The 26,123-nt window shown below is 40.0% G+C and overlaps 2 protein-coding genes across 3 annotated transcripts; one reads left to right on the top strand and one right to left on the bottom strand.

Moving 5' to 3' along the window:
- Positions 1 to 772: 772 nt before the first annotated feature.
- LOC109995841 (lysosomal cholesterol signaling protein-like) lies at positions 773 to 8,502 on the top strand. 2 transcript variants are annotated; one of them, XM_065959464.1, is made up of 20 exons: positions 773 to 919; positions 1,386 to 1,593; positions 1,724 to 1,871; positions 2,011 to 2,140; positions 2,260 to 2,438; positions 2,606 to 2,758; positions 2,881 to 2,948; positions 3,474 to 3,645; positions 4,387 to 4,542; positions 4,687 to 4,770; positions 4,959 to 5,082; positions 5,181 to 5,265; positions 5,390 to 5,477; positions 5,736 to 5,955; positions 6,070 to 6,147; positions 6,511 to 6,665; positions 7,040 to 7,135; positions 7,224 to 7,288; positions 7,398 to 7,535; positions 8,338 to 8,502. In XM_065959464.1, the coding sequence occupies exons 2-20, from the start codon at positions 1,436 to 1,438 to the stop codon at positions 8,384 to 8,386; spliced, it is 2,346 nt and encodes a 781-aa protein (XP_065815536.1). In that variant the 5' UTR covers positions 773 to 919; positions 1,386 to 1,435; the 3' UTR covers positions 8,387 to 8,502. The 2 variants fall into 2 exon arrangements, with proteins under 2 accessions (XP_065815536.1, XP_065815535.1); XM_065959463.1 differs by lacking the exon at positions 8,338 to 8,502 and having other exon boundaries at positions 7,398 to 7,678.
- A 4,672-nt stretch (positions 8,503 to 13,174) lies between these two features.
- LOC109995840 (transmembrane protein 41A-B) lies at positions 13,175 to 19,763 on the bottom strand. The gene is made up of 5 exons (XM_020649707.3): positions 19,243 to 19,763; positions 15,060 to 15,210; positions 14,160 to 14,321; positions 13,543 to 13,681; positions 13,175 to 13,416 (listed from the first exon to the last, which is right to left on the bottom strand). The coding sequence occupies exons 1-5, from the start codon at positions 19,380 to 19,382 to the stop codon at positions 13,181 to 13,183; spliced, it is 828 nt and encodes a 275-aa protein (XP_020505363.2). The 5' UTR covers positions 19,383 to 19,763; the 3' UTR covers positions 13,175 to 13,180.
- Between the last annotated feature and the right edge of the window lie 6,360 nt (positions 19,764 to 26,123).

Raw genomic sequence — 26,123 nt, 5'->3', positions numbered from 1 at the left:
CTGCTCCTTATGTACTATCACATAAATAGTAATAACAAGAACGAAGCTGAAGAAATATCAGAGAAGAATTGACAGGACTGATATGTACACAAGCATGTGGAAAAAATATTTGGGATATGAAAACACTATCACAATAAATTAAAAATAATGTATTTATATGATTCAAGTGTTGACTGAAAACTTTTGGAAAGGAGCAATGTCTCAAAGGCTTTTAAGGTCAAGAAAGGACGATGACATGTTGCTGCTAGGTTCTGTGGTGGCTGAGTGGAGGCATTGGGTTCGAATCCAATGGGGTTTCCACTGTAAAAATCCTGCTCACAGCGGTAAACTTCAGTTTTGATTGATATAATTAAAAACTTAAAAAGACAGAAATTATTGGCTAGTGCATCTGACTTACACCCGGCACTGTGTCACAGATGGCTCTAGGGTTATACCGTTTATTCCATGAAACATGATGCATTAGTGGGAGAGGCTTCTTCTAATTCTCACTAACTATAGGCTTATATAATCGACCCTGCTTCTCAACTCGACGTGTATAAAATACAAATTACAAATTCGTCAGGTTTCATTACTATCCTTGGAATTCCTTTTATGTCCCATTACATTACATTAACACTCGCAGAGATTTTATCATTCCGCTTATCACATGAATGCAGCGCATAGGATGCAGCGTCACGCAGCGCGCTATATCCAATCAGAGCAGGAGGGTAAAGCGTACCTCGGCTGTGATTGGTTGATTCACCTGTCAGCCATTTTTTTTTTTTTTCCCAGGGCGTCACCACGTCGACGCAGCTGTCAGATGCAGGACCAGAGCTTCTCACACAAGCGAACAAAAAAAAACAAAACACGGGCTTTGCGACCTGCAAGACACATGAACTTCGTCCATTTCTGTTTAAAGATGGTTTGAGGAGTAACCGAGGTAAAACATAATTTGTTATTAGATAATTTCATAAATCCGTGTCGGATGGTTGAAGCTTACTTTGACCTCCCATTTAACTAACAGTTCTCTGTTTTTAGCATGCACCTAGCTAACCTTAACCTGGCAATGACAAGGGCTTTGTCATGGAGAACAGAGCTTTACGGGATATGTTTTAGTTTTCTGCCTTGTGTTTTCATAAAAGCAAGCTCCTGAGTGAAGCTGGTTGACTTCACTGTGCCAAGTCAGCTGACGGTATGTTCATGCTCAGAGGCGTAAACAGGGTCCCTGATCCCGTTACTTCAGACCCTCATACTCTTTTACATCACCACAATCCACATTGGTGTTGATTGAGTTTACACCAGCGGGAAGACATTGATATTCTGTATAAAATGACTTCACACTTCTACCTAACCTCTTCTCACTGAATACCTGTCACTCAGTGTTTTCCATCCTTGCCTTGCTCCAGAGATAGTCCCCAGCATCTCTTCATCACTCTGATCTCATCTTATCATCACCATGGAGACTGCCAACAACTACGTGCTGATCCACGGGAAAAACATATCCCACAATACCCTTGGAGGCTCTGCTGCCGTGCCCCACATGTCCATCGACAAGCTCTTCCCAGCTCTGCTTGAGTGCTTTGGCATCATATTGTGTGGCTACATAGCTGGCAGGTAGGCATCTGCAAAAACAGTCCAAGAGGAAAAAAAAAAAAAAAAAAAAGAATTGAGGGTTTTATCTGTACCTGAGAATGCTCAGCGAGGCTTTGATTGACCCTCAAAAATGACATTATTCTGCCTACAGGGCAGATATCATCACAGAGAGCCAGGCGAAGGGTTTGGGGAACTTTGTGTCTAAGTTTGCTCTTCCAGCGCTGCTCTTTAAAAACATGGTGCTGCTGGACTTTGGAGATGTGATCTGGGCATTTCTCTGGAGTGTGCTGGTCGCCAAGGTCGGTGTCTTTGCATCTCTTTCACAAATGTGCTTGTTAATATTTAACAGAAAGTGCAGAACACTCTCTGAAATCATGTCATGTGGACATGTGATAACAATTCAACAAGACCTGGCGTTGTCGCCCCTCCTGTGTGTAGGTGACAGTGTTTGTGCTGGTGTGTGTGCTGACTCTGATGGTGGCCAGTCCAGACAACAGATACAGCAAAGCTGGTCTGTATGCCATCTTTGCTACGCAGAGCAATGACTTTGCCTTAGGATACCCTATAGGTGAGGCTGATACAAAATCCCGACGTAGACTTCCATACAAATTGTCAGTTAAGAAAAAACACTTTATTTAATACACAAATATATGCGTCTCTCTCTTTCTCTCTGCCCTGTTCTTCCAGTTGATGCTTTGTATCGGAGCACATACCCAGAGTACCTCCAGTACATCTATCTTGTCGCCCCCGTGTCCCTCATGATCCTCAATCCCATCGGCTTTGCTCTTTGTGAGGTGCAGAAGTGGAGGCAGGCCAGCCATTCACATCACAGCACTGTTGGCATTGTGGGAGTTGTCGTCCTACAGGTGAGCTACATACAGGCTTTTTCAAAGTAAATTACACATTGTTGTGAATGTAATACAACCTCACATTCTAAGGGTTTGCAGTCATTTTTATGACTAACTTGAAGATATCAACTGCTGGGTGTGATGATTTTTTTTTTAATCCACCACACTTTCTGTCTCCTCTGCAGGTGCTGAAGAACCCAGTCGTATTCATGGTGATAGTGGGCATCATAGCCCACTTTGCCCTGGCCCAGCAGATCCCTGCTGTGCTATCTGAGTTCATAGATGGCCTGGCTAACTCTTTTGGAGGCGCAGCCTTGTTTTATCTCGGCCTATCTATGGTAAGTTTGTTTATGTTGAATCCTTTGTACTTATTCTACGAGTCTAATTTTCTACCGATATGAACCACAAGTATCTGAAGTGTCATCATCATTGTGAAGTGATATCTCTGTCTCTGTGGCAGGTTGGCCAACTTAAGAAACTAACCAGAGACACAGGAGTGGCCCTGATTCTCCTCATCACAGCCAAACTGTGAGTCACAGTGGGATGATGTATGTGTGAGAAAATTATGGGATGGCCTGTAATACTGTATATGCTGTGTATTACACTACAGTATATCTAACTTGTTTTATATTCTTTTTTTTCTTACTATATTAAGGTACAGTACATCGATTAAGAGGGGTTTTATTAAAACGCTTTTATGCAGTACAGTCCGTCACTACCAAGGAGGCTTAAAAAAAAAAAAAAGGATTTAAGCAACCCCTCTGTTATAAAACCTCAGATTAATCAAAGCATTATAAGCTTCTAGAAACGTTTTCATTGCATTGCTGTTGTATTATATTTTTGGACTGATATGTACGAATCTTACCATAATAACCTGTAAAAAAAACAGTTATCAAGCATGGTATTCATTGCATGGACAATTCCATAGAACAAATTGAATAATTGGTGAAGCTATCAGTGTTTTGTACAAAAATGTTTTGAATCTTAAACTAAAGCACTTAAACAACATTATTTTTGATGCAGTTTAATGGTTTATTCTGTGTCCGCCTCCAGCCTGGTGATGCCTCTGGTCTGTAAAGACATGGTTGATATTCTGGATGTCGGAGTGAACAGCACGAGCGCCAACCACACCAGTCTGTCTAACTTTGCTTTCCTATATGGAGTCTTCCCGACTGCTCCGAGTGTGGCCATCTACGCTGCCCACTACAACATGGAGCTAGAAGTGGTGAGTGCTTTTGATATGGTACTGTCCCTTTTAATCAGCAATTTTTGAAAATGGCTTTCTTACAATGTGAACAAACAAAGATGCATGGGCTAGCAGTAAGCTTTTTTTGTTTGTTATTGGGACATAAAACAATAACACCCCCCCTCATATGATTTAACAGACGTAGGACTGGGTTCGCAGCATATATCCAAGTCCCTTCTTTTTTTCTTTTTTTTTTCTACCTCCCCTTTGCATGTGATATATAAAATGTGATCCCAATCCTGCTTTAAAGTAACAAAAAAAATTACTGAAGGTTTGAACCAGATCAAAGTCAAAACTGGATGATGTGATCTGAACAACTGGGCCCTGGTCAGGTCACATGTGAAAAGTAAGCTATAAAAGAATCTCACACAGACATGCAAATACAAAAACTGTGACATTTTTTTAATGCCTTGCCAGAAATCCACGTTAAACTCTTCAAACTGTATCAATAGTTTGACACCATGACACGGCCTGGTTACATTCCTCTCCTGCAGTTACATGTAATGTTAGAAAGGAAAAGCATGGACATGCTACATGGAAACCACAACCAAGCCTGTGATTTTTCCATTTATAATGTCCACATTCTCATTCAGTTTTTAGTGTCAGTTCCAGCACACAATATATTTTAAAGAAATGCACCAAAAATACTTTTCACTTTCATTTGACCTCTGTTTTATCTCATGCCTTGTGTTTTAAAATGTCCTTTTTCTTTTCTTACAGGTAACATCCGGGATGGTCATCAGTACGTTTCTGTCTGCACCCATCATGTATGTCTCAGCCTGGTTATTAACAATCCCCCTGATGGACCCGACCCCCCTGGTGACAGAACTTGAAAACGTCAGCTTCAACATCAGCATTGTCAGCCTGTTAGCAATGGTAAGTTTATATCTTTTTGAATTTCCCCAGTGATTCCATTTATCATGAAGGTAAACTCAATAACTGTTCCCAAAAACTGAATTATTATGAACACACAGGAGAGTAAAATAAATGTGTGATAAAGTGTCTTGTTTCTTCTCTCAGGTGTGGACCATAGTGGTGATGTTGCTCAGCAGAAAATTCAACAGACTTCCGCACCTCTTTTCTTTGAATCTTTTCTTGGCTCAGGTCAGTCTCCAGTCACAGCGGAAGAGATTCAAAGTTTGAAACAGCTTGAGGTGTCATGAGGAGCATGTGCTTCTCCAGTAATGTTTAGTGTGAATGATATTTGGAGTTCATTTTTTTCTCAAGAATTGTAACACCTCACATTCACGTTTTCTTTGCCTTCCTAACCTGCAGTACTATCTTTGCTCTAGTTCTTGGTGTGTGTCAGTATGATCCTGTGGAACGTCTTAGTGAAACAAGAGGGCAATTTGATCGGCAGAATTATCACCTTCACGCTGCTCTATGGCTCTCTGTACAGCACCTACATCTGGACGGGTCAGTTACCATCAATTAGACAACATTTGACTCAAAAATGAATTGTTGTGTGGTGTGTGCAACTACTGACTGAAAATAAGCTTTGTTCTGTTGTTCAGGTTTGATCCCTCTGTGTCTGGCTCTGACTGACAGAGATGATCTGCTGAGACTCCGACCTGGAGTATTCATGGTTTTGGGTTGGGGGTAGGTCAGCATGCGGGAACACCTCAGAACATTCTCTGAAACCTTATGAAGTATTTGTTGTTGTAATAATTACATTGAGTAATTATTACTCTGTGTGTGTGTGTGTGTGTGTGTGTGTGTGTAGGGTTCCCTTCCTTATGGTCGGAAGCCTTCTAATATTTGGGGAAAGGACTGAGACCATCGATTCTGCCTTTTTCTATGGCAGGGCACAGGTTAGACAAATGTTTGATTCAATTGCATCACTTTTTTTTTTCTTCACAAAGTTTATTTTATGTATTATATTTAAAAAGAAAAGTAAAGTCTCCTGTCATTGCTCTGCTCTAATCGGTTTATTTCTTATCAAAATCTATGAAGAAGATCTGTAGATATATAATAATTAAACATAAAAAAAAACCTTGCAATCATATACGATCAGAATCCTCATTAAGTAGTCCTGGAAGTTCTGTTCATTTTTGCGTGTCTCCCTACAGATCATTAGCACGGCAGTGGTGCTTGCAGTCAGCCTGGGGCTCGGTGCAATATCTCTGATGGGCCTCAGCCAGGGAGACAGGGAGCAGAGAGGCTATGAGGCCCTGAGCAGAGCTGCTGTAACAGGCAATAATGAGCTGAGGCCCCCTGGTGGCACAGATGACTCGCAACAACCACAACAACGGCTGACAGCAAATTCGCCTGCCTGCAGCATCAACTCAGGTGACTCCAGTCTGTGCTTAAACCCTGTTGTAATATACTGTGGGCTTGGATTTTTAAGCAGCCCTCTGTCTGCTGCGCTTTCTGCTTACCTTTACCCCTCTGTTGTGATACCAGACCACAACGGTTTCTCTCCTCTCCAGTCCTTACCGGATATGATTGCAAGCACGCAGAGGGAGCACCCTAACAGCACAGGTAACAAACGCAAATATGATACCTTCCAATTTGAGTTATTTCTATTGTGTGACCTGCTATTCAACTGTAATGTATCGATATCAATCTAGCTAATGGAGAAACTATAGCAAGGCACTGACAATGGCCTGCTTCTTAGATATGAATTATCTATATTTATTTTACACAATTATACTTTATGTGGCAGCGCGTCTCCACTGTGAGTACTGGTATGTATTTCTGTGTTGTTAAAAGTAGGAAAAACAAAGTCAGTTGAAACATATTAACTGTGTTAAAAGCTTTGCAGTGATTTAAAACAGAATGAATATATCATTGATTTAACGTCAATCAGAGTGGAGTTGATCAACGTTGTGTTTTTATTTCAAGGCCACAGTGGGGCGCTGTTAGACGGGCAGACACTGGGCTCTACCACCTCTGAGCAGCCGCTGGACCTGCCGCCACCCGGGCTTCAACCCACTGACGATAAACAGACAGTCAGACACGTTCTGCTCTGTCTGCTCCTCAGTGTCAGTCTGCTGGCGGTGAGAGTTGAATGCTCGTTAAGTGTGCCCGTGTGTTTTTCTGTATGTCTCTGTGCAAGTCTGAATGTGATCAGCAAATTAGCAGGAGGGGGAAAAAGGAGAAGGCACACATTGACACTCTTCACAGACGAGATGCTGATGAGCCTGATGAAAGGAAAGTGTCACAGGCACTTTCCACAGTTTGGTGGGGCTGTGCGTCTCTGTCAATAACAACAGACTCCATGAGAACAACGTGGTGAAACTGCTGATAATACACATCATTGTTATTATCACCTAGATTTTTGCCCATGACAAAAATAATAGCACACTCATAGCTTTATTATGACAATTGTCCTGATGTCTGATTGGTCACTGCTGTGTCGTCGTGTTTGTAGAACCTGTCCAGCTGTCTATGGTGGCTGTTCAACAAAGATCCTGGAAGACTTTACCTTGAACTCCAGTTCTTCTGTGCTGTGGCCAATTATGGACAGGTAACCTCATGCACACGTGTATAAAACAAAACTTGTGTTCAGCAGTAACTACAACAGGATGTAATGAATAATGTTTTTATGGGCGCAGGGTTTCCTGTCATTTGGCATCTTTGGTCTGGACAGACACCTTATCCTGCTGCCCTTTAAAAAGAGGTGAGAGTTGTTGACAGTTGGTGCATTGTCTGACTTGTCTGTACATTAAGGTTTCTGGATCGACAGAACAAGAATTGTCTTTATGCTTGGGGGGGGGGTCCTGTTTCAGGTTTTTGGGCCTGTGGCAGGGCAGGGACGTCGATGATTTAAGTCCTTCAAGTGTACCAGAGGAGGTCAGACTCACCTGTACCCAGTTTGTCCGCTACCACAAAGATCAATGTGTACAAGACATTGTGCACACTCGCAGGTACAAGTACTACTCTGTGTGTGAGCATTTACATGTGTCATACAGCATGTTTCGTCCTCTCTCTGAAAGGAACATGTTCATATGTTCAGATTCCCTCCATATTTACAGCTTGTTTTAATTTTCTATATGGGGGGGGAGGGGAATACACATCATGTAAGCCTGTGGAAGGCAAATAACAATGTACATTTGTACTTTGTTTTGTCTTTATAATGGTTGGTATTTCCCCTCAGACTTTCCTATAATTTCCTCTACATCCTCTTTGCATTTATCTCTGATTAACCGTTCTGCTGCAATAACCGATGTTCTCCAAAAGTGATTATTTTTCTTCAAATAAATTCATTTTGAGCCATTTAAAGGTTTTCTATATGTTTAGCTGTATGTTTCGTCATTGTTTGTCGAACATGATGAGGATTAGGATTATAAGTGTTTGACCTAAATTTGAACCTGGTCAGTGTTATGCAGGATGTAGTAAAAGTCATGAACCAGTAGGAGAAAAAAAGAAAATAAGCTAACCTAAAGAGTTAATTTTCCACTTGTCCACTTTTTAACAGTTAGCAGATTGAGCCAAAATGATGTTACTGGTGTTGGACATAAAATGTAGCCACTGTACTACCTAACTCTACAACAAATGTCTCCTAAAACCTTACTAACTTTGAGTCTTTTTTTAGGATTCTTTAATGCTTTCCTTTTCTTTTACACTCTTTCTTTCCTCTTTCTCCTTTTGAATTCCTCGTCCTCTCCTTCCTCCACGATGCTTCCCTTTGCCCGTCCTTTCCCTCTTTTTTCCTTTATCATCCCCTAGTGGCTCAGGGGAGAGTGTGAGCGCTTCCACAGGTGAATCCTTCCTCTGATAATAACAGGTTTGGAGGAGGACTGGAGGAGGAGGAGGAGGAGGAGGAGGAGGAGGAGGAGGCTTTGAGACATTCCCCATCAAATCAGCCCCAGCACTTTGACCCGCATCAGGATCCTCAGGAGAAACTAAACCTCGAGCCGCAGAATCTGCACCAAAATCAAGTTCCAGCTGAATCCTGCAGCCAGTATTCCCTTTCATCTGGATCCAAGCTTGATCCTGACAGTGACCACAAAGCTCAGGTCCCGGCTAATCCCCACCCACACCAGCATGGTCTAGCTTCAAGCTCAACCCATCTCCAGCAGCATCCCCAGTCCTGCTCGGAAAGCGTGTTTCGGGGAAGTGACTTGGTGGACTGGCTGACAGAGCGGGGCTTGTGCGCTGGGCGAACCGACGCCAAACTGTATTGTGTTCGACTTCAACAGGGAAGAGTCATTGCCCACATAGGAGGTCAGGGCAGTTTCAGGGATGATCCCACTGCGCTGTACATCTTCACATAGGGAGGAGAAAGGGGAGGGGAGGTCCAATGACATTTAAGAGGAATTGAGATGGAGGTACAAAGCTGCAACCACCATGACCCAGTGTCAAAACCAAAGCAGAAGTGCCTTATGGTGCAGTTTCTTCAACGACCACCAGATACTGGTTAGGTCATGGCTAAGTGAGTCATAACTAGCCTGATAAAAGTAGTCTGTCCTGGTTGAATCAGTGGTTTTCAGGTTGATATTCAGTGGTGTATTCGTAGAAGCTGCTTCCTTGTCAAAGCGGTTGTTGAGACAGTTGAGAAAGAATAAGTGGAGATGAAGAAGAAAGAAGCTCTCCCCTCTCCTGACTCTGGACTAAATCTTCACTTCTGTTTACTCTTTAATCAAACATGGTCTCACTGCTCAGAACTGAGCTTGCTTTTATATCAGCTGTATGATTTTAAACTTCCTCTTTTCTGGATACCTGTTAGCCAGTCAACTCCTTAATGAGGATACACATCTTCAATGTGTGAAGGACAATTAAGTTGCCATTCATCAGCCTGTAGTCGCCAAATATTGTTTTATTTTGTGTGACATTGCGCTAAAATGTATCCATAAGCCTTGAGAGCTGCTCACTGAAAGCCAAGATCATCTTGAATCCGCCCGATATTTCAGCATTGGATATTTTTGCACGGTGTATTTTTGTAACCACTCTGGGCCATGATGAAAAAACTTGCATGACTCAAAGCAGATGAGACTTCTACTCAGCACTGAACCGTTTGCACTGAGAGAATAATAACATTCTTCACAGGCAACACACTGGATTTCTGTCTTCTGATGATGCTGCGGAAGATATTTGTTAGCTTTGCATCGTGTTATTGTTTTGCTGCTGTAATCCTGGAACTCTTGGCTTAAGCCTGATTTTTTTTTTCCCAAGTCACTAATTGGCTTTATTCAGCAAGCAGAGAAGCCTTTACCGCCAAATCTGGCAGAAGTTTGATTAAAAAAGCGTAGTCATAGCTACACCTAAACTTCAAGTTTTTCTTGTTTAGGAAGCACTAATACATTTTTTGTACACCAGATTCTTAATTCTAGCATTTTTTTGGGTGACCAATTCAAAAGACACTTGTTGAATTAAGCTTGTTTGAACCTTCAGAACATAAAACAGCACAAGAATCCTTTATGTCAAACACCTGTCTGCTGAAAAGCTGATGTTACATTTGTGCTACTAGGTAACACTGATAAAGTCATGATTACTGTCCTAAGCTCTGCCAATACTTTCCTGAACTCAGAACTGACGTATAAGGATAAAGCTTATGAAGGCTGTAGGTCTAACCAATATGTTTACAGATTGTTCAGCTCACACTGAGCGACTGGCAGCACTCACTACACTACACATATTGTTTGCCTGTTAAATTGCTGCTTTTTATTGTTTTTGTAACTATTAAGTTTAATGTGTGTAAGCAGGCCTGTGTGAAATGTGACAAATGTTACTGGCTTTATTTCCATAACACTCAAAGAAGTTCTTCACCATCATTTGAGCCCTAAAGGATTCGATTAAAAAAAAAAAAAAGAATTTTCTTTATCACAAGCCTGTCACTAATTTTACATGTGCAAATTTGTCTGTCTTCCAACAACTAACGCCACGTTTAGTTCATGTGATTCACGTCAGGTTGTTAAATTGACAGAGTTGTTTTAATGAGATTAGTGCCTGCCTGTGCCAATGTGAAGGTGTGTGTGTGTGTGTGTGTGCATGAAGAAAAGTGTCTTTGAGTTCTTCGTGTGGTGTGTGTTTTTAAGTGTTGTAAAGCGCTGAGAGAGAACAAGAGGGATTTGAATATGAGTTACTGTGTGCTGTTGTTTCACACGTTCAGTGTTACTTTGGACGTCTTGTTGCTGTAAATCAATCAGGGTCAATGACTGTGTGACCATGACAAAGGCACAAATAAACTACTGTTTGCATCCTACACATGTGTAATTCAATCATAAAAAAATAATCCGGTAAAAGCAAAGGTCAGCAGAAATCATAAATTTATCCCAGTTATACAAATTTGACAGAAAAGCAAACATTGTTCACAACATAATGGATAACACCATGACAGGAGTATTTTTATCTTTTTACTTAGTATTTTTTTTGCATCTGGTAAAAAAAATAAAATCTTCCTGTCACTTAAACAAAGCCCCTCATTGTTTTATTAAGACTTCCTGTGCAGCCTTTTGCACGTTGCTGTCCGACCTTCATGACCCTCCGTATCATTGTTTTCACTGTTTGTGTCAAGAGCTGCTACACTCACACATAAAACGTGACTCCACTCTGTGACTGTGAGAATCCTCAACTGTACTGTTCAGCTATAATAATAAAGGATTGAAAGTCCTAAATACAACAAACAGATCATCTTAAAATGATGATGAGCCTTTAAACTCTACATAATAAAAGTGTCTATAAAAACCTTTGTTTCGTCAATCGACAACCATCCTGAATGTGGAGCGAACTCGTGTTATTTTTTTTTAAATCAGGAGGTACAGTTTAAAACTCGTCTCTCTATATAAAAAATATCTGTTCTGCTAAACACTCACTTAAAAAAATGTTAAACTCCAAACAAGTTAACTTCAACAATGACTCAGTTTAACTGAAAGCAAAAGACACAGTGCAACAGCACTCCCAGTAAAAGGCCTCGTAATAACAAGAGTAAAAGACGCCATCTTCTCATGATTGTATCAAAATAAAAGATTTCAATTGCAGAGTAACTTGAAGGCAGAGTTGGTAATTTTCTCCAGATTCATATAAGATTTTGGTTGAAATTCTCTTTAGGTCTTGACAGACATTAATAACTCATACTCTGAAAAAGGAATGAGGAAAATCCGTCATTTGTAGGCGTTGTTAGCATGTGAAAACTTTGACCAATGTCTGCCACGAGGTGCCAATCTGCACTAGCCCTCGCTCAAAGCGCGTTAACGATGACGGAGTTTACACTGTGAGTTTGTCTTTGGCCATTGTGAGTAGTCAATAGCCTTTTTTCTTGACATGTATTGTAGTAAAGTTTAGCGTTTACATCCCGCTCTTCTGGAGCAACGCCGCTCATGCATGTAAGTGAGGGGCGTGGCTTTTGAGGGAGCACAGAGGGGAGGGGTGGGTGTACTAGACGGAGCACTGAGGGAATGCTACTTTCAAAATCATGCGAGTTTTCGAAAATGACCAACCCTGCCTTTAATCACAGTTTAAGTATCTCTAAAAGTCTGTTACAACAGTGTGCTCTATCTCTCTCTTTGTTGAGCCCATCATTAGAAGATCTTCACAGAGCTGCAGTAAACCCCTCTGTGACGCAGCCTCCGCTACATTAAGACACATGTTCAAGTGCTTTAGGAAAAGACGGATTCACACTCAAAACTTTAAAGAGTAACAATGTGCTTAAAAAAACTCCATGTCGATCCTGAAAAAGTATTGGCAGCAAACAGAGTTAGTGAGTAAACATTAATACAGATTGAAACATGATTGTCTTTGTGGTTAGTTGTCTGTTCTCTTGAAACCGCAGCAGACTAAAATCAACCAAGAACATGGAGGACATCTAGTGTGTTTGAGCCACCACTGGTTTCTTCACAGCGGGGGGTCTAGTGGGACAAAATTGCTTTCAAAGCTCTGGTGATAACTTGACAAAGTGGCAGCACACTGGAAAGAGGGTCAGATTTACAACTGACGTTATGTTGAAACGCAGATCATCAAAGTGCACAATTAAACGCTGTCAACTTTCAGCCTGTGGCGAGCCCTGGGATGGAAACTGACTGTATGGCAGCAGTACGCTGACTGATTCACTGAGATCACAGCGATCATGTCTGTAAAAACAGTATTACATTTCCCCAATATGGAAATGACTGTTTGAAAGTTACAATTAGGCTTGAAGATCAAAAAATAAATTAACAGAATACTCGTGTTTAAGGGTCCTTTCTCAGTGCTAGCACCTCTAAAGTGTCATTTCAAGACGACCAAGGTGATTTAACACCATTTATTATTACAGTATTGCCTTCAGAATTTCAACTACCGAGCATTTTGTAGAGAATCCATTCAGCTTCAAATGTTAAGACCTTATTTCATTGTAAATCCAAGGGTCTTTAGGGCCCTCTCAGAAGATCTCCCTGAAACTCTGTACCTGTGTGATAACGTTCGAAGTGGGAAACATAGACTCTCTAAGGTTGGTGTCAAGTTGCCTTAACACACTTACAAACGTTCAGAACAGATCACACTTATACTTCATCCCTCAAGAGGCTCTAGGGGACAAATGGCCACATGTCTACCATTGGACGAGCCCAAACCACATGACTCCTCTATCATGCCACAATCATTGTCTTTTCCGGTCCCGCTTGACATCAGCCTGCATGGGTCCATTACTGTCAATGCCGTCCACCTTGAGGTGAGCTTTGCTGAAGTGTTTGATCAGCGCTCCGGGTAGGAGAGCCATGAGGGCGATGGCCAGGAGCTGGGCCAGTGTCCCCCAGGAGAAGATATCATCCAGAGAGGAGATCTCAGAGAGCATGGAGCCCGTACGGACACAGATGAAGTTGTAGGGGATCAAACCTGAAGAGAGAAGTTAAACAGCTAAGTTATCAGGCTCTTTGGCTGATAGTGTTGTATGTGTGTGTGTGTGTGTGTGTGTGTGTGTGTGTGTGTGTGTGTTTTAAATGGGTGTGTGTGTTGTCTCACCTATCAACACAGAGAAGAAGAAAATAGGCATGGGGATGTTGAGGACAGGACAAGTGATGTTAAGGAACCAGTTAGGTGTCATGGGGAAGAAACGAAGGAAAAGCAGGAAGAAGAACAAACTGCTACGATTTTCCTCTACCTGACAGGGGGAGGAAAGAGGGACGATAACAAAAGGGCAAACGTGGAAGGAAGACAAAAGCAGAAAAAAATCCTAACAAGTTTGTTTTTTGTTCATGCAAATATAGAGATGCTGACACGACAGCATGAAGCTACAGTACTTACACTGCTTTAAAAACTGAGGGAAGATTTGGTTTTAATAGCGATAATTGCTTGTTGGTTTCATTTTTTTGTTTGTTGTTGTTTCTGAAAGTCATTCTTAATTGATTGTCAGAAGTCATAAACATCAAGAGGTAAGATTTTTCAAGAGAAAGAGATAAAAGGCTCAGATGTTAAGTTAGTTAATAACAGAAAAGAAAGGGCTAAAGAAAGATGACATTTTTAAGTGGCTTTGAAGAATTATGCTTAAGTTCTATAAAGCTAAAAGCCACAGCCTGCCGCTCTGCTGGCACTGGTGTACAATATCAGTCATATTTACCCAAAAGAGATGTCTACCGTACCTTCCTCTGCAGCAGGGCCACCTTCTCAGGGAAGACTTGAACCACGTGCTGCTTCCCAAAAGCCGAGGAGAGCAGGAAGCAGAGTGTGGAGCCTGAAGTGCTGAGCATGCAGGCCAACACCAAACCCTCCCAAGGGCCAAATGTTGCACCAGCCAACATGTTCTGAAGGAGGGATGATCGAACAATGGAAGAAGGATTTGTTCACAGAGCTTTGATGTTAAAAGTTAATCAGGCCATTAACTTCTTCTATGATTGCCAAAGTTAGTTTCGGAGTTCCACAAGTTTCTGTCCTTGGACCGATTCTATTTACCTCATATATGGATACTTTAGACATAAAACACCTTAATTTCATCATAGGTGTTAAAGAAATGCATGTTTGGTGAGTCTCTCTCTGCGATAGCGTCACAGACTAAATAAGAAGATTGAACTAAATCTAAGATTCGCTGTGAGTTCAGAGCTGCTGCAGCTATGCGCTACCATCTTGCTATGAAAAAACATTTCCTCCTCTAATTGGAAAGTAATGTATGTATAATACTATTTTAAAACGTCCTTTTTTTGCTGATGACAATCAATATGAATGAAGCTAGCCTGCTTTAAAGACATAAAGAATTGAGTGACCAGTAGTTTGTTAGTTTCAGTAATTAGTTTCAGTAAGATCTTCAACCAGTCAAGTTGCCTTTGGATCAAGCTTTGAAGTTAGTTTCAGTGATTTGCTGAGGTTACTGTGCTTTGCTCAAAACACCTCAGAGACACTTTATCTAATGCTACCTGGCTGCCCTAGATGGCATCATCTTAGCATCCATCACACATTGGGTATTTGACTCATGAGGGTCATGAAGACATCTTTGTTGAGATTTGGTACAAAATAAAAATGTGCTGGATTGATTCATAATGTCTCACCAGGAAGGAGGAGCCAGGGATGGCGAAGGACTGTTTGTAGAGGTAGGCACTGCAGAACAGCAGCAGCACGTAGCCATGATGCTCTCTTTTGTAAAATTTGAGCATCTCAGCGAGCTCTCGCAGCTCATCCAGGTCAGAAGGGAACTTCAACCTACATGGTAAGACACATTATGATGTTGATGAGTCAAATAAGAATAAACCAGTTTAATGTTGTGCCAGAAAGAGCCCAACAAGTTATGCAACATATTGAACAGAGTGTAACTAATTATAAAAAACAGGGAAGTGAATTATCCAGGCATTTTCAAATTGATTCTCTATAAATTATGGAGCAACATGAACTTAATCCATTCACCTTTTTTAAATGAGTGAGGCAGATGAAACTCATCTAAGCATCTTAAGTTGTAAGAGAAACATTTATTATTTTTAATTTGCATGAAACAAATAGATTTCATAAAAAAAACGACAACATTGCAGCAACATTGTGTGTTTCTGTGTGTTGATGTGCCAGTGTGTGTATGTGTGTTTGTCAGTGGGACGGTAACGTGATACATTTGATACAGAGACAGAAATAGCGTCACTGCCTGCAGACTTGAGCAGAGGGTAGGAAGACGGTTCCAAACAAACACACACACACACACACACACACACACACACACACACACACACACACACACACACACACACACACACACACACACACACACACACACACACACACACACCCCCCCAGAAACTCAAGATGCTGACTTTCATAACCACCTGCTGGACGTTCAGTATTGCTTCTTCCTATTGGCCAGTGGACATACATTCTGTTCATCCATTGGTCAGCAGGTTGATGATGCTTTAAGTGCTAGGATATGTACTAGCATGAATGTATGTACAGTATTTACGGAGGGAAATGTGTCATCGTGGCAATTTTAATTTTGCTTACACATAACCCCAAGAGAAACACCCTGCACACACACACACACACACACACACACACACACATGCACGTACGCACACACGCAAGCACACACACACACACACAAACGCACACTCACACAAAGACACACACACTCACACACACAACAGTGTTTATATAAAGGGAAAAAAACCCCAAGGAGAAGGGGGTTTCATCTATGAAGTCACTTAATAGCAACTAATAGAACTGCCATGGGGCTGTGTGGTATCAGGTTAACTGTTGAGAAAACTCTTTTAGCAACTTGAAAACTGTGAAATCGTAACGCACAGCAAATGAACATTTTCCATCCTCACTGTTTGAGATGTCCAACCAGCTGTCCAAAACATATTTGATTTACATATATGATATCAAACTGAGAAAAGCAGCAAATCCTCACATTTAAAATGCTGGAGTATTGATAAAGTGCTTAAAGGATTAACTGGTTATTTGTCTGACAACAAAATAATCATTTTAGCTCTGAAAGAAGCCTGAAATTACTTGCAGATATTTCATTATTTAGGGGCATTTTGGGTCTACTCGGTGACATTAAATAATATTAACATGTTTTCAAAATAACCTAAATGAATTATGTGTAACATTTCCTACTCTTTAAGCGAGTAGACATAGGTTATCTATTTTGGTGATTTGTGTACTTACTCTGTCTCTAATATTGATGATGTTTACACAGACCAATTCAGAATGTTCTTTACGTTAGCAGAGACTATCTCGGCCTCACCTGTTTCCTACAGGGCCATTAGATGATACATCAGAGAGTGAGGAGGGAGTTTTGCTTACTGTAAATGTTTGTGAAAGTTACCTGGTGGTATGTCATTTAGATCAATGATTCTCAACTGGTGGGGCGGGAACCAACATCGGGTTGCAGAGCTGTTTTCAGTGGGTCGCAAATTTTGTGGTGTCAAAAAGTCTACGAGGTATATTTTTTGTTCCGTCACAAGTTTTTCCCGTCTGAGGCCAAAAGTGCACAATTTTTTATAAAATAAATGTCATTGGTTGAAAGATACAAGAGGTTTGGGTCGTGATTCTTCATTAAGGAGTCGGTGGTGGGTCCTGAGGCCAGACCAGTTGGGAACAACAGACTTAGATTGATGATGTAATATGAATAACTTTGACAAAAAGTCACATTTATTAACCTTGTCTGAGAAGATGAGAGATTTTACATCAAAAATGGTGGCTGTTTAGGAATGAAGACAACTCTTATCATCCAATGCTAATCCATGATGTCATTAAATAAATCTATTGTTTGTGTTTGTGCTGACAGAAATCCCACACTGTGTCTTTAATGCTTTTAGTTCATACTAGCAGTTGTTTTTAAAGAGTGTTTACCACAGAAGGGAGACTGGAAAAGGTTCATCCCTGGACTTTTCAGCTACAACAAAACATGAAAGAATGTTGTGCAAGGAGTTACACGTTTTTAGCATTGTGATCGTGGCATTACTGTGTTTGTAATGAGGCTCCCATCTGAACTAACGGATAATTAAGCCAATATGATGCTTTTAGAATTGTGTAAATCAGTGTATTCTAGTGATGAAAGATACAACAGAAAACTCAAAGTACTTGGTCTTTTTTGATTCTCAGTTTTCTTTGTTTTGTTTTTTTAAATCCAAAACAAACAAAAAACAAGAATTTCCATTTTTTAGACACTTCAAATCCAATTTTTTATGTGTATTTTTAAATGTGTCCCAAAGGGATGGAGTGCAGTTTTTATTAGCTTTTTAAAATAGAATCTGTAGCTTTTGATAGTTGGACTGCATGAGTTTTGTAAAAAAAGTTTAATCTAAAGGCAAAACTTTTTTACCTCAGCCCATGTGCAAAAGACTTGATAAGTAACACTATGATATGAGTAATATCAGTTTAGTGGGTGCAAACACACACACACACACACACACACACACACACACACACACACACACACACACACACACACACACACACACACACACACACACACTGCTCTTGGCCTCAGAGCGTCTTGGTCGGCGTTATTCTATCATCCCTGGACATCCTTACACATGGCCGTCTGGCACATTGCAACATACCACTTACGCGACTCACAGACTCACACAAACTCACACAGACTCACACAAGAACACACTTGGACGTGCACACACTCATTTTTAGAAGTTATGTTACCCATTCAAGCTGTAAAGCAGACTGGTATTATTCATGTCTTCATTCTATCCCTTTCATATACTCTCTCTGTAGAAAACATACTCCGGCATTAACATGGAAAAAGAAAGGTAAATATTGAAGGGTCACATGACCTTTGGCTGCCATTCTTGAGGGATGGGATCAGGAGGTTAATAAGAGGGATCACAACCACTCAGTATCTTCTTCCCATATATTCTGACCTTTTTCGACTGTCCTCTTATTTTGTTTCTTTTAGGGATTAAGGATGTTCCAAATGAAACCAGGGAGGGAGAATAGCTCATGTATTTGTGTCATACACAGACATTCATTTATTTATTAATGCATTCATTTATTGAAGTGGTTTCACAAGCCAAACAGATTGGAAACCCATCATTTAGGACATGCAAGGGAATAGAGATAAGGGGAACACAAGAGACTTGGGGGAAAGTTTCACTATTTTGGCTGAGTGCAATTGTTACAGCCATTTGGGAATATCCACCATGCAGATAAACCCCATCAAAAACATATCATTTACCATTGGATTATATTAATAGTATACATTTGTATCACTTTAATGGAGTTTATATAATTTTGGGCATAACCTCAAGAGACTTTTGTTATTAATGTGTTATGAATTATGTTTTAAGTAAAAACTACAGTTTAAAATGTAGAAGTCAATCAAGTATCTCTTAATGAGAAGTAGGCTGAAGCAATAGGCTTCTTTGTTTTATAAGCTCTTCTTCCCCCACTGCTTTCTGCATCAAAGACTTGATAATAAAGTGAAATCTACTTCAACCTACTTTGACCATTTATATCCCAGTTTATTGATTATGCTATCATCTATGCCCCCTGTAAATCTAATTTCTAGCCAACCTTGAGCTACTTTAATTGATTTGTGAGAGCTTAGTTTGCTCTCACTGTGTATTCACTCATCTCCTGGATTAATGTAGGAATTAATCTAATGTTCAGGATTTCTTTATTCGTTGTAAAAAAAAAAACAACAACAACAACTGTGGTTTTCTAATGCACTTTTCCACATGGAAGTTTCTACTCGGTGTTTAAAGTTGCATTGCCCTGTCCCATTGCCCGTACCTGTACTCCTGGACTCCCCCGTCCTCCCCCTCGGCGCCCGGCTCGTCGTGCTTGGGTCCCGGGGGAAGATGAGTCGACAGCAGGTAGAGGTAGACAGTTGCCGCCACCATAATGGCAGCCAGTCCCGCTAAGGAGCGCATGTTGCCCCCCGCCGAGTCTCACTTTTTCAGTAGAAAACTCCAGCTGGAGACAGTCTGACCAACTTTAAGAGAAGGGGGAACCCCAGCTGCACAAGAAAGTCGACGTGTTGTAGCTCAGTTGGACGACACCGTGGAAGGGGGGTGTCTCTTACCGGGGAACGGGTTACATATCACGGTTGACATTCTGCCTGGGTTCGGCTAAGAGATCACATGGCAGCCGGAGACGAACAACTTTCTTAATGCCTCTAACAAATATCAGATTAAACTTGCGGTTTTTCCATCTCATTACACCAAAAAAACTCCCTCACACCAAAGGGACATAGAGCAGGATATTAAGGATATTTAAATTTAACTATACCCCTGTTAAAATGCCGCTGAAGGTCTCTGTGTATGTACAGACACAAATAAACCACTAGAGGGCGACATAGTAAAGACCAGGTGGTGAGATTCTGTAATGACCATAGACTGTAAATATTGGTAATGACTCACTGAAAACACACAGTTTTACTAGAAGAGGTTTATAATATGTAAGAAAATTGTATTATTTTATTTGTATATTCTTCCCTTTTTTTTAAATTAAAATTGTCTCTTTTTTGTTTTGGTTCTAAATTTTTATACATTTTATGCATCATTGGTATGTTTTTGTTGTTAAGCAATAAGATGAAACAAAGTTAAAAATCATCTCCACACAAAATTATATGTGGTTGTGACATCAGAGGGAAGACCCCAGTCATATTAAGTTTATACACAAGGGCAATGGAGGCATTTAGACATTTGCATTTAGGCCTAAATAAGAGAAACAATAACAAGTATAAAAGTAATCTTTTAAAAGCTCAACTTTCAGAAATGTGCTTTTATAAAAGCAACAATAAAAAACTTAAAGTCAAAGTAGCCTCAATAGACCCTGTCTCCTGGCCACTATTACTAAAAAGGTTTGAGTTGGAGATCATTTTAACCACAGTACATAACAACATACATTATGTTATGATAATGTTACATAGTATAAATGATCTAACAAAGCACATTCTGTTTCCCTTTTGAAACTGAACACTCTTTATCCTCCTCATATGTATAAATTAGAACATACTCAACACAAGGACATGTATTTATAGTATAAGTGTTGATTAGAGGGGGATAGACGGGCAGTTTTAAGAGCTGTTTTTCCTCGCCTCAAGGACCGTGATCATCTCCTGCACAAGAAAATAATGACAGTTAAAAAAAATCACAAACTTTTGCTTTTTAGGCACATATTTCAGAGGGTTGTTGTAATTGGGCCTATATCATTGTTAAGATAATGGTTAGACAGGCAGCCAAAACTGTCCGCCTTCAAATGCAAATGAGTACCCCCCCCCCCCCCCCCCCCCCCCCCGACCACCAAAGAAAATAATAATAATTAGACATTTAGTCATAACGTAGTTGAGAGAAATCTTGGAAATCACATGTTCTGCTTCTCCTCAGATTTGTAGCTCAGGATTCAAGAGTACTGAATGGTCATTTGGCATTGTTGCTGTTGCACTGTTTGATTCATCACTCAAAAAAGAACCTGCTCCAGAGCTGGCTAGGTGTGCATGATATGCCACCATAGTCATGTACCCTAAAAATGTATCCACCCTATCCACCCCTTTAGAACTGAAATCCAAGCAAATCCATTTTCAGCAAATCCTGCTTCAAAGCATTGAACTCTTGATGGAATATTTGCACAGAGACAAAAGGAGAGACTGTGTCTGGACACAATTTTAAGAAACTGGTTTGACATATAGAAATAAAACATGAAACTATTGTTAAGTTCTTAAGTTTCATCTGTTAAGTACTCAGAGATTTAATCACCTGCTGACCCTGCATCGCTGATTGTCAAGGGGTCATCTGCTGCAGAGTCCTCATCGAGTGCAGAGGGTCTCTCTTCTTGGGGTCCTTCTCTTTGTGGACTGGGGAATCATCATCTTGTGAAGAGGGATCATCTACATTGGGGTCATCATCCATCAATGTTTCATCATCGGTGGAGCCATCGTCTTGTGAAGAGGATTCATCTTCTGGTGAGTCCTCGTCTTGTGACAAAGGATCATCTTCTTGGGAGTCATCGTTGTGTTTCGATGGATCAGTGGACGAGATGGTTGAATTATCCACATAAATACCTTCATCATCATCCTCCTCCCCACGGGAATCTATTGGCATCGTGTTAAGCCTGACTACAAGAGCAAAGAGCAGGAGCACAATCTGCCCGTTCATTTTCCACAAGAGGATACTCAGTTTTAGTATTAGTTAAAGAACTAATTGTAGTCAAAAGTACATGCAACATGTTTTTAGGAACTAATACAGAGCTTTAGTGTCTCCAAGCTTAAAAGGGTTTTGCATTTAGTTTAGGAGAATACCGCAGCTCTTAGTTGAAGTCAGAGTCTGTTGAATTGTAGAAGTAACCATATGAAAAAGTAAAATAATAATATTCTTTATATTATCATTACTGAAGCCAATGTCCTCTAAAACACCAGTGCATTACTCAAACTGTAAACAGAACTGAAAACATTTGAGACATGTCCCTGTCTGCAGATTTAGCATGTATTGAATAATCTCTTTATAGAAATGAATCATTAGTAATAAAGTATTTTAAATTGTAACAATTAGTTTCCGAGAGATTTAGATTACTTCAAAGCAATAACACACAACACATGTTTTTTTCTAACATCCATGTTGTTTTAATATTACATCCTATAAAGCAAATAAAAGCACTGAAGTTGGAACAATAACTGTTTACTGGTATAATTTGAGGAGCACGTGCAGGGATAGTTGAGCCACTGAATTGTTTCTTTTTTTTTGGTTGTCTGCATTTGGGATTTCTCCCTTGCAGCCTCAAAAGAAAAATTATGACATTTAAAACATACACAGAATTGCGCTGAGTCAGCGTGTTCAATAGTTCAGCCTTATCATTCCTTCAAGATCTTCTCCTCTGCAAATGATGTAATATGTGTGAATATAGAAGCTGTAGTCATATAGAGCATTAGGTAACACTTGACACTGGCTTTTTTAGCTGCACAGAACATGTTTTCTTGGTGTAATTCTAGCTTCAGGCGAATGGGTGCAGGTAACAAAAGGTTGTAGCCTACAGAACAAAGTGAAGCTTCAATGTCATTTGAAGTGACATTGTGCACTTTATGAAAGGTACAAAGGAAGCCCTCAAGTAAAAAGACGGTTTATTGGATTTGCATTCTTCTCTCTACAATGTCATGGTTGAAGAAAAAAGCAAGCTCATCATAAATCCACACATGAGTCACTGGTTCATTTCTCTCTACCGAAGTTTACCCAGGTAACAAAATGAAGCACACTACTGAGCCTCCCCTACAGGCCCTCCCACCAGGTGATTTTATGATGAATGTATCATATTAATAATATGGCGGTCAAGACTTTATTTTTCTGTACTTAAAAAAAAGTAAAATGATGTATATTTCAATAATGACATTCCTGTGATACTGTTATTACCACTTAGGTGTTTTCCAGCATGAGTATGATCTTAATCTACAGATTATTTTTGAATAGACATCGATTTGGACAGTGACTTTTGTCGATTTTTGGATGATACTACATTTGTTATGCCAAGTAGTTCTTGAAAACGAACATTTCAATTAAACACATAAAACACACATGCATTTAAATCTTGTTCTTCTGTAGCAGTCTAATCTTTATTTTGCTGTATCAGTCTATGAATAACATTTCTACTGCTAACCCCCTGAAGCTCTCACAATCATTATTTCCCTGCCAAAACACATAACACACAGAGGTGTGGAGGCTTTAGATCATTTGTGTGTGGTATGTTATATTGGTGGTAAACTATCACTGGATAAGAGGTAAGAAGCTGAAAATCTAGCTTTCATGGACATTACACGTGTGTGATTTCACGATCATTTGCCCTTTTGGACTTCGAGTGTGAAAATGAAATGAACATGACAAAAAATGTTGGTTTTGCATGTTGAAACAAGTCTCAAGAAATTAAAATAAAAACCAGATTGTACCAAAGTACACATAAAAGATTCCTGTGACTGGCTAAAGAACTAAACTGTCTAAACTACAGATAATGAAAAATCAAATGTTTTATTTACTTATTTTATCTTTTAGGGAAGAATGTGCAACTTTTTCATCCAGTAGATGTCACCCTTGAGCACCAGCATCAAACTGCAGCTTGGTGACACCTCTGCTATTCTGAAGCCTCGCCTCCTCTCTCGTCCAGCCGCACACCTCCAACCCCTCTCCACTGGAGTTGCACAAATGGGTTATGAATTAGAACTCACCATAACTCAACACCCTTAAGTCCAAAATTGTCCTTTGCTCAAGCTGCAATTGCCTGTTGCCTGCATTGTAGTGTTAGCAGGCTAATGTTAGCACACGTTGGTTAACTCATAGCTTCATATTGCATATAATTTGACACAGACGCAGTGAATAGACTTTTCTTCTTTTCTCTTGTCCTTGACTGAAACAGCTTTATACGCAAGGCCATCCTGTCCATATAAACATGATGTAAACATGGCCTGACAACATTACAGCTGGCGAGACTCAGGCTTCACATTCATTGCAGTCATGACATAAGCCGTTTTCACATATGCACTCCGGTAAATATCTAGATATTTACAGGAGGACTTCTTCAGAGATTCTCCCGACCTAGCCGTTCACATATGCTCCCTCACAGCTGGAGACTATCCCTGTCAGAGGGGAGGGGGCTCGGGGGATTTCCCGAAGTAAGACGTGACGTAAAAAACAACGCAGAAGTACGCAGCGGTAGCAACAGAGTCCGCTACACGACGCTCTAATGAGAATATTTGCCTTTAAATCAATGCTATATGTAATCCAATGGTATGACAACACTCACAAAAGAGATCGTAGTGGTCGCATGCAGACACTTTGGGCAGTCACTGTATATAAACGTCACTCAGGTCCCAATGGCTCGAATTGAAATCTCCGGAGTATATGCTGCCGCGTTCAGACATCAGCTCACTCGGACTTTCCTCCGGGTAGCCAAATCTCCGGAGTTTTTCAGGAGATTTCCGAATGTGTGAAAAGGGTTTTACAGAGTTATTTACAGAGGAGATACTTGATTTCTTCTGTATTTATGTTTAAAATGTTGCACATTCTTCCTTTAACCTTTTCATTACTGAAATTAAAAACAGATATTTGTGCCTAAATAAAGCTCTATTTATTTGAGAGACTAACATAAAACGTCAATATTTTGTTCCCCAGGACGTAGTGTTGTTTGCTGCTGTGTGTCTCCGGACTCAAATCCAGCCACTCAGAGGGTATAAGAGTTCAGATTTATTCATTCTTCTCTACAGAAGAAAATATTGGAACAAAACCTCAAATACAGAACATAAAGAAACATGTTGCCCAGAGTTCCTAATATATATACATGAAGTCTGTTGGTTTTGCAACTCAAACAATGAAAGAGAGGAGAAATGGAAAGTGATACACATGTAAGACATTTACATACCATTTACTAACACAGAATGCACACACACAAAACAGAGCTATGGAATAGCTGAAGAAAAGGAAATGGATGTGTTGGACTGGAGTAATCAAAACAATCTCAGGTAGTGTTTTTAATGAACAAATCCTAATACTGACATCCTTTATTAACTTTATTGTACCTTTCATCTAGTCTAATAAAGCCATCAGCTAATTATCACTTTACACAAGAACTGCAAAGAAGACCAAGGTGATGTAACTATTCAGAATCCAGGCCCACACATTTTCAAATTTAACACCCCCCCAGAGGATTGTTTTCTGTGTTGAGTTCATTCTTACATTATTGGTGGGCTGGGATGAAATTTTCAACAAACATCAAGCGGAATTTGTGTACACACTGTACGAGCAACACACCAATTCATGGGGCTTTTTTTGAAACAATGAATGCCTGAAAGGAGTCTCTTAAACAGTCAACATGAATTTTCCTCATTGAATCTGGAATCAAGTGGGGAAAAAAACTGGAATTAATTAGTTGAGAAATATAAAAAATAAAATGCATTGTCTTTGGAAACAATGTATTAATGGATGTGTTTAAGTGTAGCAAAGTAAAAAAACAACTCTTACTGTATTAAATTATTGACAGAAGGCAAAACCTGCTTAGGAAAGACTTCCAGTTCTCTAAGAATTGTTTCACCTGTAAAGATTCTTCAGGGGAGGAATTTCAGGTATAATGTAGGATTACTGTTGGATTGTACTTGCTTTTAAAACTACTAACACTTGTTTTTACAACAATGGTAGCAGATGGATCTGTGACTCTTTATAAAATGAGCCATTTAAAAAAAAAAAAAACCTGAACTTTGCAGGATGCTAGAGAGGGGGGAATAGAGAGATAGAGAGAGATAGAGAGAGAGCAAAGTCAAAACACAAAATACAACTACAAGAGTATTTAACATGTTGTGTTTGAATTAACCAACTCATAATACCGAATGTTCATCAGTTCACAGAAAGAAAGACAAAACAAAGGGTGTGAATAACACAGCAACAACACACATCTGATAAGCTCATCTGTCCTATTCATGGAATCTGTTCTTACGTTATTAAACATGGATTCAGTGCTAAGATCGTCCTTACACCACGTCATTAAAACCCAACTTGACAGAACCGAACATGTAACAGTGCAAAGCACTGGATTATTTGCATTAATATCATTATATTATGGCTACAATGTTCAAACTAACAGTCTGAGGGATATTAGGCACATCTTTAACACACACATATCACACAAGGACCATTCTGAAA

The sequence above is a fragment of the Labrus bergylta genome, chromosome 10 (assembly GCF_963930695.1).
Source record: "Labrus bergylta chromosome 10, fLabBer1.1, whole genome shotgun sequence".
Lineage (NCBI taxonomy): Eukaryota > Metazoa > Chordata > Actinopteri > Labriformes > Labridae > Labrus > Labrus bergylta.
The sequence above is the reverse complement of the archived record's forward strand: the minus strand, read 5'-3'. Positions and strand labels throughout refer to the sequence as shown.